This window comes from Macaca nemestrina, chromosome 15, assembly GCF_043159975.1.
Source record: "Macaca nemestrina isolate mMacNem1 chromosome 15, mMacNem.hap1, whole genome shotgun sequence".
NCBI classification, from domain to species: Eukaryota; Metazoa; Chordata; class Mammalia; order Primates; family Cercopithecidae; genus Macaca; species Macaca nemestrina.
This window is the reverse complement of record NC_092139.1, coordinates 38622715-38635384: the sequence shown is the minus strand read 5'-3', so window position 1 is coordinate 38635384 and position 12670 is coordinate 38622715. Positions and strand designations below refer to the sequence as shown.

The 12670-nt window shown below is 45.0% G+C and overlaps 1 protein-coding gene across 6 annotated transcripts in view; it reads left to right on the top strand.

Moving 5' to 3' along the window:
- The window catches only part of LOC105481564 (solute carrier family 23 member 2), a 147158-nt gene that overhangs the window by 62991 nt on the left and 71497 nt on the right, over positions 1-12670 (top strand). For all 6 annotated transcript variants that reach the window (XM_071079632.1, XM_071079629.1, XM_071079628.1 and 3 more), the window contains one exon: positions 6343-6602. In XM_071079632.1, coding sequence (XP_070935733.1) covers positions 6495-6602 — 108 coding nt within the window. In that variant the 5' untranslated portion in view covers positions 6343-6494. The remainder of the gene's footprint in view (positions 1-6342; positions 6603-12670) is intronic.

The window sequence follows — 12670 nt, the reverse complement described above, 5'->3', positions numbered from 1 at the left end:
AATTTGGGTGTCACTCTAAATTAGGAAGCCATCAAAGAGCATGATAATTTTCTGTTGAAGCATCATGCTGCTTACCATTTGGACAAGTGTTTAGAACCGTCAAGATGGAATGAGGGGCCGAGTGTGGTGGCTCACACCTGTAATCCCAGCACTTTGAGAGGCCAAGGCGGGCGGATCACCTGAGGTCAGAAGTTCGAGACCAGCCTGACTGGCCAACATCTACTAAAAATACAAAATTAGCCAGGCATGGTAGCGCATGCCTGTAATCCTAGCTACTTGAGAGGCTGAGGCAGGAGAATTGCTTGAACCCGGGAGGCAGAGGTTGCAGTGAGCCGAGATCACGCCATTGCACTTGAGACTGGGGAACAAGAGCGAAACTCCGTCTTAAAAAAAAAAAAAAAAAGATGGGATGAGGGCCAGGTGCAGTGGCTCATGCCTGTAATCCCTCCACTTTGGGAGGCTGAGGTAGGAGATTGCTTGAGCTCAGATGCTCAACACCACCCTAGGCAACATTGTGAAACCTCATCTCTACAAAAACTAGCCAGGTGTGGTGGCACATGCCTGTAGTCCTAGCTACTCAGGAGGCTGAGGTGAGAGGATCACCTGAGCCTGGGAAATCACAGCTGCAGTGAACTGTGATTGCGCCACTGCACTCCAGCTTGGGCAACAGAGTGAGATCCTATCTCAAAAAAAATTTTTTTTAATTAAATTTATTCTTTTTTTTTTTTTTTTTTTTTGAGACGGAGTCTTGCTCTGCCGCCCAGGCTGGAGTGCAGTGGCCGGATCTCAGCTCACTGCAATCTCCGCCTCCCGGGTTCACGCCATTCTCCTGCCTCAGCCTCCCGAGTAGTTGGGACTACAGGCGCCCGCCACCGCGCCCGGCTAGTTTTTTTGTATTTTTTAGTAGAGACGGGGTTTCACCGTGTTAGCCAGGATGGTCTCGATCTCCTGACCTCGTGATCCGCCCGTCTCGGCCTCCCAAAGTGCTGGGATTACAGGCTTGAGCCACCGCGCCCGGCCTATTAAATTTATTCTTAAGTATTTAATGTTATTTTTGCCATGGTGAGCAGGATTCCTTTATCCTATTGTTGTCAGGCATGGGCAAACCTTTCTATAAATGTCTTTCGTCTTAGGGGCCGGGTGATCTCAGTCACATGTTCTTCTTTGCTGCTGTTCACAACAGCAATGAGAACACAAGTTAAGTGGCTGTTGTGATGTTGATGAGAGACCATGGTGATGTGTGCTAGGGAGCAGATGTGCACGTGAATAGAAGTGCATGTGTTAGAGAGTTCCTAGTCCGAGGAGGGTGGGTATCAACCCTGGAAAAGGAGCTTGAAGGTGATTCCTGCGCCCCAATGCCCCCTCAGAAATCACAAGGAGGGTAAAATCACCAGCAAGTCCCACAGAGGCAGTGTGTATAGGCCAGCTGGCCTGGGCTGTGTTTGTCCAGGGAGAACAGCTGTAAGCTGAGCATTTAAAGGACAGTTTTATGTCTTGCTTGTATAAACAGTGTAATGGCAGGTTCAAATTACTGATTCAAGTTTGAATCCTGTTCTACTGCTTATAGTAGTGTATCCTTTGGCAAGTTATTTTACTTCTCTGAAGCTCAATTTCTACTTTTGTAGAGTTTGTGCGGAAACCAAGTAATATTATGCTTACTGGCCAGAAATAACTGTCATTTATTTAATAAGAGGTCAGAGACGTGCCTGGCACACACGGACACTTAGCAACTGGAAAACTGCAATTATTACTGCCATTGTCGCCATCATGATCTTCCATCGCTCCACTCCTCCTTCCCCACTGTCGTGTATTAAGGCCAAGACAGTGAGTGGATTTGCTCATTCTCTTTCTGTCTTTTGCAAGGGGTAGGAAAAGGGGCAGTGAGGGACCATGGGTTGGCACAGTTTCCCCCGTGTCAGATTCCTGGGGAGATTTTGCTTCTTGTTTTAATACAGACGTTAAACTCCACTCTTCCCTCACCTCTCCCCTTTTATCTGTTGCATTTTGCCGCTGGACCTTGGCATTTATGCACACCATGCTCATCCTGTGTGAATAAACCCTCTGATCTCGGGTTGTCGCATACTTTCTGACCTTGAGAGTGTCTGCATCATCCTTGTGCACTGGGGTGTGGAATACTCTGTCCTTTTGGGCTTTTTATGGCAGTGTCCAAGGACACATTTCTTTGTTCAGCATTCACCCCTTCTTCCTTCTTCCTCCTTGTACTGCTCCTGATGAAAGGTGCTCCCCTCTTCCTGAACCCTGCAGTCCTCTTCCCTGACGCCTTTCTCAGAACATCACTGCTCTGCGCTTTCTGAGCCTCATCTCTCCTGTGCTCTTTCAGGTCTAAGGCTTCAGGATACTCCAGGCACTACTCTGGAAGGGGTGGGTGAAGAGCATTGGTGGTTCCCCCACTGTAGCTTGTGAGGTTCAATTAAATGCGTGGTGGAGTAAATGGAGCACAGAGTTACTTGCTGGAAGGTATTCTTCCTGGGATGGAACTGTCTCTGTTTGTCCCTAGTGCTGGGGATGGTGGTGAGGGGTTTGCTGCTGCAATGGATGTTCATGTCTGGAACACCAAGATGAACTTAACCTAGGAGAGTAAATTTATTCTGCTTTAAATAATCACATCAGTTTCCTTAGCCAGGCATGGTGGCTTGCACCTGTAGTCCCAGCTATGTGGGAGGCTGAGGCAGGATGATCACTTGAGGCCAGGATTTTGAGACCAACCTGGGCAACGTAATGAGACCCCATCTCTTTAAGAAAAAAAGTCCCATCATTTTCCCTAAAGTTGATATAGATAAGGGTGATTTGAAAGCTCTGCTGACTTGCTAGATGTGGGACAAAGAGCTTATTGGTCCCTTGAAATATGACTATATGGCATGTGGCCGGGTAAAAATCTATCAGTATTTCACTATCCTCTTTTATCTTCTGAAAAAATAAACTTCTGGTGGTCTCAAGGTAGAGGTCCACTGTGGCTCCTTCAGGCAGATTTTATTTGTAGGTGTGTTTATTTTCACTCTGGGTTTTTTGCAGATTTTGGGAAGATGATGGGTGGCAGTGGCTAAATCACAGTGTAAAAGGCTGATGGATTTGGCTACACAAACATGATGACAACTCTGGCAGCTCAAAAGGTCATCCCCCAAATTCAGAAACAAAAAGTGGGGATAAAATGTTTGCATCAAATACAACAGAGATTTAAAGGATTAATATCCTTAAAATAAAGACCTGTAAACGTTATAGAAAATAGGCAAAAGACGTAAGGGGATAAACCACAAAAGAGGCTCTGTGGTTGCCAGCAGACATGAAAAACTCATGAATCAATGCATAGCAACATATCTGAAAAATTATCCACTTGCACAGATTTTATATATGTATATATTTATATATAAAAATACATATATTTATATATAAATATGTCTATATATGTTTATATATATTTATATATAAATATGTCTATATATGTTTATATATATTTATTTATGTATAAATATATATATATTTTTGAGACAGAGTCTCGCCCTGTCACCCAGGCTGGAGTGCAGTGGCACAATCTTGGCTCACTGCAAGCTCCGCTTCCCGGGTTCACACCATTCTTCTGCGTCAGCCTCCCCAGTAGCTGGGACTACAGGCGCCCGCCACCATACCCGGCTAATTTTTTGTGTTTTTAGTAGAGACGGGGTTTCACCATGTTAGACAGGATGGTCTCAATCTCCTGACCTCGTGATCTGCCTACCTCGGCCTCCCAAAGTGCTGGGATTACAGTCATGAGCCACCACGCCTGGCCTGCACAGATTTTATGTATTAAGGACTATCAAACTTTGTAGTGTCGTAGTGATCCCTGCAGTAGAGTTTCATATCCTTGTTAAACAGCAGAGTTGTGATGGATGAGTTAGGACCTGTATGTGGTGGGGGCTGTGGCAGAGTGGTGGGACCCCTGAGGTGGTCCGGATGTGGCATTTTAGGCTTTTCATTCATTTCTCTCTGGATGCTGTAAACATCACTTTTTCCTCCAGTTTTTACTGTTAATGATAAGAAGTCTGATGTTAATACTATCTTTCCTTTGTCAATAAGCTGCTTGTATTTGTATGTTTTTGGTTTTTTTATGACAAGAAGTTTCAAGATTTTTTTTTTTTTTTTAAACGGAGTCTCGCTGTGTTTTCTAGGCTGGAGTGTAATGGCACAATCTCGGCTCACTGCAACCTCTGCCTCCCAGGTTCAAGCGATACTCCTGCCTCATTTTGCTGAGTAGCTGGGCTTACAGGCACCCGCCACCATGCCCGGCCAATTTTTATATTTTTAGTAGAGGCAGGGTTTCACCATGCTGGCCAGGCTTGTTTTGAACTTCCGACCTCAGGCGATCCGCCCACCTTGACCTCCCAAAGTGCTGGAATTACAGGCGCGAGCCACCACACCTGGCCAGAAAATTCTTTTTATAATGACCAAGCTGGAGTAAGTCCCACAGATGTGCTTCTGTGTGGGCTTCGCTATATGCATGTTCCTGCTCCTCTAACTGCCAAGTGTATCCCTTGGAGGACCTGATCTTGTCCTTAGAATCAACATGGCACATCTGGGATGCCATCCTCGGGAGAAGGGAAGTGTCTTTAAACGAAGATTTCACAATCTCAGCCCTCCTGAAATCTTGGTGTGGGATCTGTCCTGTGCATTGTAGGATGTTCAGCAGCACCCCTGGCTTCTACGTACTAGATGTTAATAGCTCTCCCCCAGTTGTGATGGCCGAAGACATCCCCAGACATTGCCAGATGGCCCCTGCAGGGCAAAATTACTTTGGATTGAGAATCACTGCTTTAAATGAATGTGGATAGCATGTGAATGAAAATGCAAAATGTGCATGAATATGCAAACGAGAACAACCACCCCGGAAGAATTTGATGTGTGTTCCTAGCTCTCTATATTTCACTTATGGAACTTCATGTTCTGGCAGTGGTTTCTTTTGTTTTCCTTTTTGGCCTTCTGATTGCTGAACTCTAAAATTTGTGTAATTCTTTCTCTTTTTTATTTCTTTACATTTCATTTTTCCCCTGGCTCATCCAAAGTATTTATTGAACGAAGTATCCTATGAAGAGTTCCTTGAACAGCAAGTTCTGTACTTGTATTTCCAAACTACTTGCAGGCCTGTCCTCACATTTGCAGGACAGCTTGGTTGAATTCTTTATTCCTGGTGGGAGGATAATTGGTGGTAAGATCTGATGTCACCCTAATTGGAGTACCAGAGGATGCGCTCTGCCCTTCCCACCCCTACCTGTTTGCATTATTTTTTTCTTTATAAAAATTCAGGTATAGGCCGGGCGCGGTGGCTCAAGCCTGTAATCCTAACACTTTGGGAGGCCGAGACGGGCGGATCACGAGGTCAGGAGATCGAGACCATCCTGGTTAACACGGTGAAACCCCGTCTCTACTAAAAAAATACACACAAAAAAAACTAGCCGGGCAAGGTGGCGGGTGCCTGTAGTCCCAGCTACTCGGGAGGCAGGAGAATGGCGTAAACCCGGGAGGCGGAGCTTGCAGTGAGCTGAGATCCGGTCACTGCACTCCAGCTTGGGTGACTGAGCGAGACTCCGTCTCAAAAAAAACAAAACAAAACAAAACAAAACTTCAGGTATAGCTAGGCATGTTTCCTTGTATGTTTGCCATTCCTTGGAGGAATTCCTCTGTGCCCTCTCCTTTTTTTTTCCTTTTGAGACTGATTCTCACTTACTGTGTCGCCCAGGCTGGAGTGCAGTGGTGCGATCTCAGCTCACTGCAACTTCCACCTCCCAGGTTCAAGTGATTCTTCTGCCTCAGCCTCTCGTAGCTGGGATTACAGGCATGCACCACCACTCCCGGCTAATTTTTTTTTTTTTAGTAGAGCCACAGACTACAAGTAGCTATCTTAAATTTCAATTAAAATTAGATACAATTAAAATTCACTTACTCATTTGCACTAAGCACATTTCAGGTTCTCAGTAGCCACATGACTGTTGGACAGGACAGATATATAACATCTCCCTCATTGCAGAAAGTTCTATTAGGTAATGCTGGGTTATAAGATATAAACCATATGCATATCAAAGAAGTACCTTAGCTATTTTTTTTCTCCCTAGTATTGTGATATTTTTGATAATTTGGTTTAGTGGTCCCCATCTCTAGTGGGCAATTCAGAATCAGTGGGTGACTAAATGAAGAAGGGATGGGTACCTGAAAACTGTATTTAGGTAAAGTATTTTTTGGATGCTTGTGGATAATGTGTAGTATGACTTTTTTTCTGTGCGAGAAACTCAGTGACGGCATGGTCTGTGTTATTTTCATGCTTTGGGGTGATTTGGCTGTGCTCTTCTTTTCTAGGTGCTAAGAGATGCCGTTTGCGGGCCTCATCTCTGCCTGAGAATCGGGGGCTCCAGGCACTAGAAGACCCGGCTGATCCTGGGCTTCTTGCTTAAATAAGCCTTCACTTCCAGCTGCTCTCCAACGGCTGTGCAAACTACTCGCTTCTCTTAATGATGGGTATTGGTAAGAATACCACATCCAAATCAATGGAGGCTGGAAGTTCAACGGAAGGCAAATACGAAGACGAGGCAAAGCACCCTGCTTTCTTCACTCTTCCGGTAATCATATTCTCTGTCTTTCTTAAATATCTTGAAAGTAGTTTCCATATGGAATCGACATAGGATTGGCTTTAATGCTTATGTTTTCAGTGAAGGTTAAGGCATTTGCAAACCAAATACTTTATATGTGAGATAGTCTTTGGGCTAACTCTTGGGTTTTAGCTGTGCTGTCAGCCTGGAGTCATCTGCTGGGATTAACTCCAGGAAGGAAGCATGCATTGCTGTTAACATTTTAAATCTAGCCCATTGCTACCTGTGTCCTGGAGGATGTTGAAGGCTTAATTTTATCTTCAAAAATGTACTCTTAGGAAATAATGTGCAACCCAACATCACACTCATATTGCAAGCTGGGAGGATGAATGACTTACTGCTTGGAACCCCACTGTCCATATGTATTACAGTAGCAGTGTCCAGCATGGAGATGGTTTTATCCGAATAAGTGATAGCAGTCAGATAAGGCGGACTATACACATTCATTTATATTCAGTAAGAACATTTTTTCCCAGATATAGGATGATGATTTGTATAAAGTTAACTATAATGTGTTGTTTTAAAAACAGAAAAATGCTCTTTAGAGTGATCTTGCCTCAAGATGTTTTCCTCTTAATATTGGAGATGTGGTTAATGGCAAGAATAGTATTCTAGGATTTTTTTTCTTTTTTTTTTTGTTTTCTCTTTTTTTGAGGCAAGGTCTCACTCTGTTGCCCAGGCTGGAGTGCAGTGGCGCCCTTAAAGCTCACTGCAGCCTTGACTTCCCAGGCTTAAACTATCTTCCCATCTCAGTCTCCCAAGTAGCTGGGACTATAGGTGTGTGCAGCCTGTAGTCTACTACAGCTGGCTAATTTTTTATACTTTTTGTGGAGATGGGGTCTCGCTGTGTTGCGTAGGCTGGTCTTGAACTTCTGGGCTCAAGCGATCCTCTTGCCTCAGCCTCCTAAAGCACTGGGATTATAAGCATGAGCCACCACGCCTGGTTTCAAGATTAGTTATTGTTATCAATGTTGTGTCTGAAGCTATTGGCATGCCCCATGGCGTAATGATAAAGGGAATCAACAGTAAGACATTTGAGGGAAGATGGATCTACAGAGGTGTCAGGATTATTTTTTAAGACTGGATCTCACTGTGTTGCCCAGGTTGGAGTGCAGTGGCACAATTAAGGCTCAGGCCTCCTGGGCTCAGGCAGTCCTCCCACCACAGCCTCCCAAGTAGCTGGGACCACAGATGCCTGCCACCATGGTCAGCTAATATTTTTTATTACTTCTGTAGAGACAGGGTTGTTGCCCAGACTGGTCTTGAACTTAAGAGCTTGAGCTCAAGCAATCCTCCTGCCTTGGAGATTGAGTCTCACTCTTGCCTACACTGGAGGGCAGTGGTGCAATCATAATGCAGCTTTGAATTCCAGGGCTCAAGCCATCTCACTCAGACTGTCGAGTAGCTGGGATTATGGATGCACGCTACCAACCCTGGCTTGAACATGGTATCTTTTTTTTTTGGAGACAAAGTCTTGCTCTGTCATCCAGGCTGGAGTGCAGTGGCACCATCTCAGTTCACTGCAGCCTCCACCTCCCGGGTTCAAGTGATTCTCCTGCCTCAGCCTCCCAAGTGGGACTACAGGCTGGGACTCCCAACTGGGACTACAGGCACGTGCCACCACGCCTGGCTAATGTTTGTATTTTTAGTAGAGATGGGGTTTTGCCACGTTGGCCAGGCTGGTCTCGAACTCCTGATCTCAGATGATCCACCTGCCTCGGCCTCCCAAAGTGCTAGGATTATAGGCGTGAGCCACCATGCCTGGCTGAACATGGCATCTTTAAGTACATTGTTTGACTACTTTCATCCACACTGTATTTATTTGTTTATTTCTTTTAATTGTATTCTCAGAGAGGTGTTTAATTTTACAGCTGGCATTACTATTTTCTTTTTTCCTATAATGAAAAATTTTGTAACTGGATTTTCTTCGCTGTTGAAGGCTTAGGGTTGACACAGGTTTTCTAGGGGAAGAGGCATCAGTCAGTTGTTCAAGATTAAATTACATCTACTTGAAGAGTGAATGGGAAGGTCTCATGCATGGGGGTTGCCTCGTCTCTTTTGTGGCTTTATTTTGTCTTACAGCCCAGGAGATGATTCACTCTCACTTCCCTTCACTTTGGGGACAAGAACTTGAGCATCTCTCAACCACCTGCCTTGTCATTATTCCAGAATTTAAGATTTACTTATTCTAGGTTAAGCTTGTAGTATTTTATCGTTAGCAGTTGAATTCGTCATTGTATGTGGTCAGCTTCCTCATTCCTTGTTGTTTCTTGTGTTCTTTTTCTTCCCTTTTAGTTTGCTTTTCATTTAAGATACACCGATAGTCTGGTCACCATCTTAGTCTTTGTACATCTGGAAATAATTGTAGTTTGCCCTCCACTATTATACAGACTTCTGTGAATGATACACACCAACCTTCCAGCCTGTCCTCATTTCTTTTTAGCTGCTTTCACTAATGATTTAGGTATCCTCTTCCAGCACTGCCTTCTGGATGAATCCTTCAGTATTTTCCAGTTTACTTATTTTTTTGTATACAGTCATGTATTTGTGTTGAATTTTTATTGCAATATTATACTTCTAAAATTTTTATTCAGTTAACTTCTGCCTATTTTTGGCCCTTAATTTCTTGTACGTATGCGTTTCTTTTAACTGTGACTTCATTTAAATCATTGGGAACCCTCATATACTTATGAAGTCCCTCCCTAGTTCTCTTTCCATCTGGAATCTTCTGGGAATTTCATCTCTTTCTCTGTGCTCCTGTGGGGTTTGTGTCTTCTCATTATGGATCCAGTCCAGAGGCAAACCCTGGGGTGGAGCCCTCATTGTCTTCCCCAGGGTTGCCAACCATGGCATGGAAGAGTGGGGGAAGCCTGCCTGTCCTGGTTCAGCCCCCACCTTGTTCCCCTGCTGGAGCCGAGGCTGCCTGGCTTAGGGCTTCCAGGCTCAGCCCGGCAGGTCCCACTGTCAGCCCCATTTTTTTTCCATAAGTGTTTTTTTCTCTTTTTCTTTCTTTTTCTTTTTCTTTTCACACAGGGTCTCATTCTGTTGCCCAGGCTGGAGTGCAGTGGAGCGATCACAGCTCACTGCAGTCTTGACCTCCTTGGCTCAGGTGATCCTCCCACCTCAGCCTCCTGAGTAGTTAGGACTGCAGGTGTGTGCTACTGGGCCTGGCTAATTTTTTTTTTTTTTTTTTTGGTAGAGATGGCATTTCTGCATGTTGCCAGACTAGTCTGGAACTCCTGAGGTCAAGTGACGCACCTGCTTCAGCCTCCCAAAGTGTTGGGATTACAGGCGTGAGCCACCGTGCCTAGCCCATACATGTTTCTTGTGTATGGAAATGTTTTTCTTTTTAAGCTTGCCTATTTTGAGGTTTTTCCCTCTATCCCTGTACATTTTTTAGGGCAGGGTTGGGAAGGAATACTGCTCAAAGCATTAATTTCCAGATCCAACCTAAGTAGGAGTCCTTGTGAGAACATGGGAGCTGGGAATGTGGACGTAAGCCATAGTTGGGTGTAAATATGATGTTAATTATAAAGTTGATTTAACAGTAGAGCCATTTAATTAAGGATGTTGTGGAATTTTTATCCCAGTCTAGGGCTATAAAAGGAAGCCTTAAAAGGGGGACGAAAATAGTTTTAAAGTTATGCTAAATTGAACTACAAAGAGTAGGAACAGAGTTGGAATCATGGGATGGAGCTGCTGGGAGGAGAGAGATGCCAAGGATAGAGGTGGCAGAGTCCAAACTTGAGCTCCCAGGATGATTTGGCTTCAGGGATGCCAAGGTGGGCCTTAGTCTGAATTCCTAAAGCTCAAGATGAAGTCGATTACATAAAAGAAGGAAAACACGGAAACAAAACTTCATCAAAGAATGTTCACAAAGGAATAGTTCGTGGGATGGAGTTTTGGGTTGTGGATAGTTTTGTTAGAAAATATGTTATAGGCTGGGTGTGGATGCTCAGGCCTGTAGTCTCAGCACTCTAGGAGGCCAAGGTGTGAGGATCACTTGTGGCCAGGAGTTCCAGACCAGCCGTGGCAACATAGTGAGACCCTCATTCATACAAAAAATTTAAAGATTAGCTGGACGCGGTGGTGCGTGCCTATAGTCCTACCTACTTGGAAGACTGAGGTGGGAGGATTGCTTGAGCCCAGAGGTTCGAGGCTGCAGTGAGTCAGCAGTTGTATCATTGCATGCCATCCTTGGTGACAGAGCAAGACTCTGTCCCCAAAATATATCTAAAATAAGAACAGGAACACAGTACTGCCCGTATTGAATCACTAGTGAAATTGCTACCATAGGTCAGCTTTTAAAGTAGAAGAGCATTTTGAATGATTTGCCCATTGACAGGAGAAAGGTGAGGGGCTCAGTTACAGTGGGTGGCTTCCCACTGCCTGATGGATGGGATTAGTGTGGGGGCAGCTGGTTGGAGGCAGGGGCAGTGGAGTAGGACAGGAAGAATTGGTGGGTCTAGGAGATACCAAAGGCGTGGGAATAGTAAGAACAGAGGTGAGGCTGATAGAAGAGATGATAGGAGGTTTTGAGGGCCAAAGATGGAGATGTTTCGGATTCCCATCAAAATTCTATACATAAGAACCCGATTGGGTGTATGGTGGCTTTGGAGAAAATATGAAGTCTAGGGAAAACTCTTAAGTTTGGAGGTTGGGGAAGATGGAAGATGATGGGTTTTACTTGAGAAGTTGTGGATTTGAACTGTGGTGCTCCTAGAGCCTGCAGGCACTGGGGGTGTGGGACTTGGTGCACACAGAGATCAGGAGAGCTGTAAAGACTCACTGTGACGGCTCATGTGGGTGGTGACTGATCCGTGGGAGAGGGTGCTGCTGCCGGGCAAAGCTGGCGGAGGAAGATAGGGTTGAGGGTCTCACTGTTGGAGATACCCACAGATGAGTGACTGGGAGGATCATGCCAGGACATTGCTGCCTGCTAGTGCCTTGTTTCATCCTGGCCTTTGCAAAGGTAAATATTGAAGAATAGCCAGCATGACAGCTTTGGGTTTTATCTTTTTGTCTGGATCTGTGTTGTCCAACATCATGGCTGCTAGTCACACGTGACTGTTTACATTTAAATTAAATACTGTTAAATGAAACCTGAAATTCACTTTGTTGGTTGCACTCATCAAGCACTCCATAGCCACACGTGGCTAGTGGTTAGCCCATCTCTGCTTGCTGGTTAGGGCATTGCGAGGCTGAAACGTTGGCTCTTTTGCCTTAGAATCCAAAGCTGGGCTTTAGGCTGTCAGCTGTTAAGGCATCTAGAGAAAGGTGTGCTGGAGTGCAGCGAGGTTGAGCACCAGTAACCAAATCTGGCTGTTCCTGAGAACCAGGCTTGTAGGGTGTCTCCTGGAAAGGGAGGCCGGGGTGTGTGGCTGATAAGGATCTCATCTTTAGAGATTCTCTTAGGCATCCTGTGTTGGATGAGTGGAGTGCTTCCCATATCTTTTTTTTTTTTTTTTGAGACGGAGTCTCGCTCTGTCGCCCAGGCTGAAGTGCAGTGGCGCAATCTTGGCTCACTCCAAGTTCTGCCACCCAGGTTCATGCCATTCTCCTGCTTCAGCTTCCCGAGTAGCTGGGACTACAGGCACCCGCCACCACGCCCGGCTAATTTTTTTGTATTTTTAGTAGAGATGGGGTTTCACCGTGTTAGCCAGGATGGTCTCAATCTCCTGACCTCGTGATCCGCCCACCTCGGCCTCCCAAAGTGCTGGGATTACAGGCGTGAGCCACCGCGCCTGGGCGCTTCCCAGATCTTTAAACAAAATAAAACAAAACACCCACACAAACATTTTACAAAGAAAAAGAACAAATCCATACTTAGAAGTAGAATGTCCTCTAGGTCAAAGTAAGAACAAGAGACATGCCAAGCCCCAGGACCCATGGAAATTAGGTCATGTGGTCAGAGTTGATATCAAATAGGGGGAACATAGCAAAAGATCTTCTTCTTATCCCACAGGACTCTAGTTAGGCAAATTCTTGTGTTTTAAAGTCAGCTAGGAAATGCTTAAATAGAGGTGAATGCCCATGGC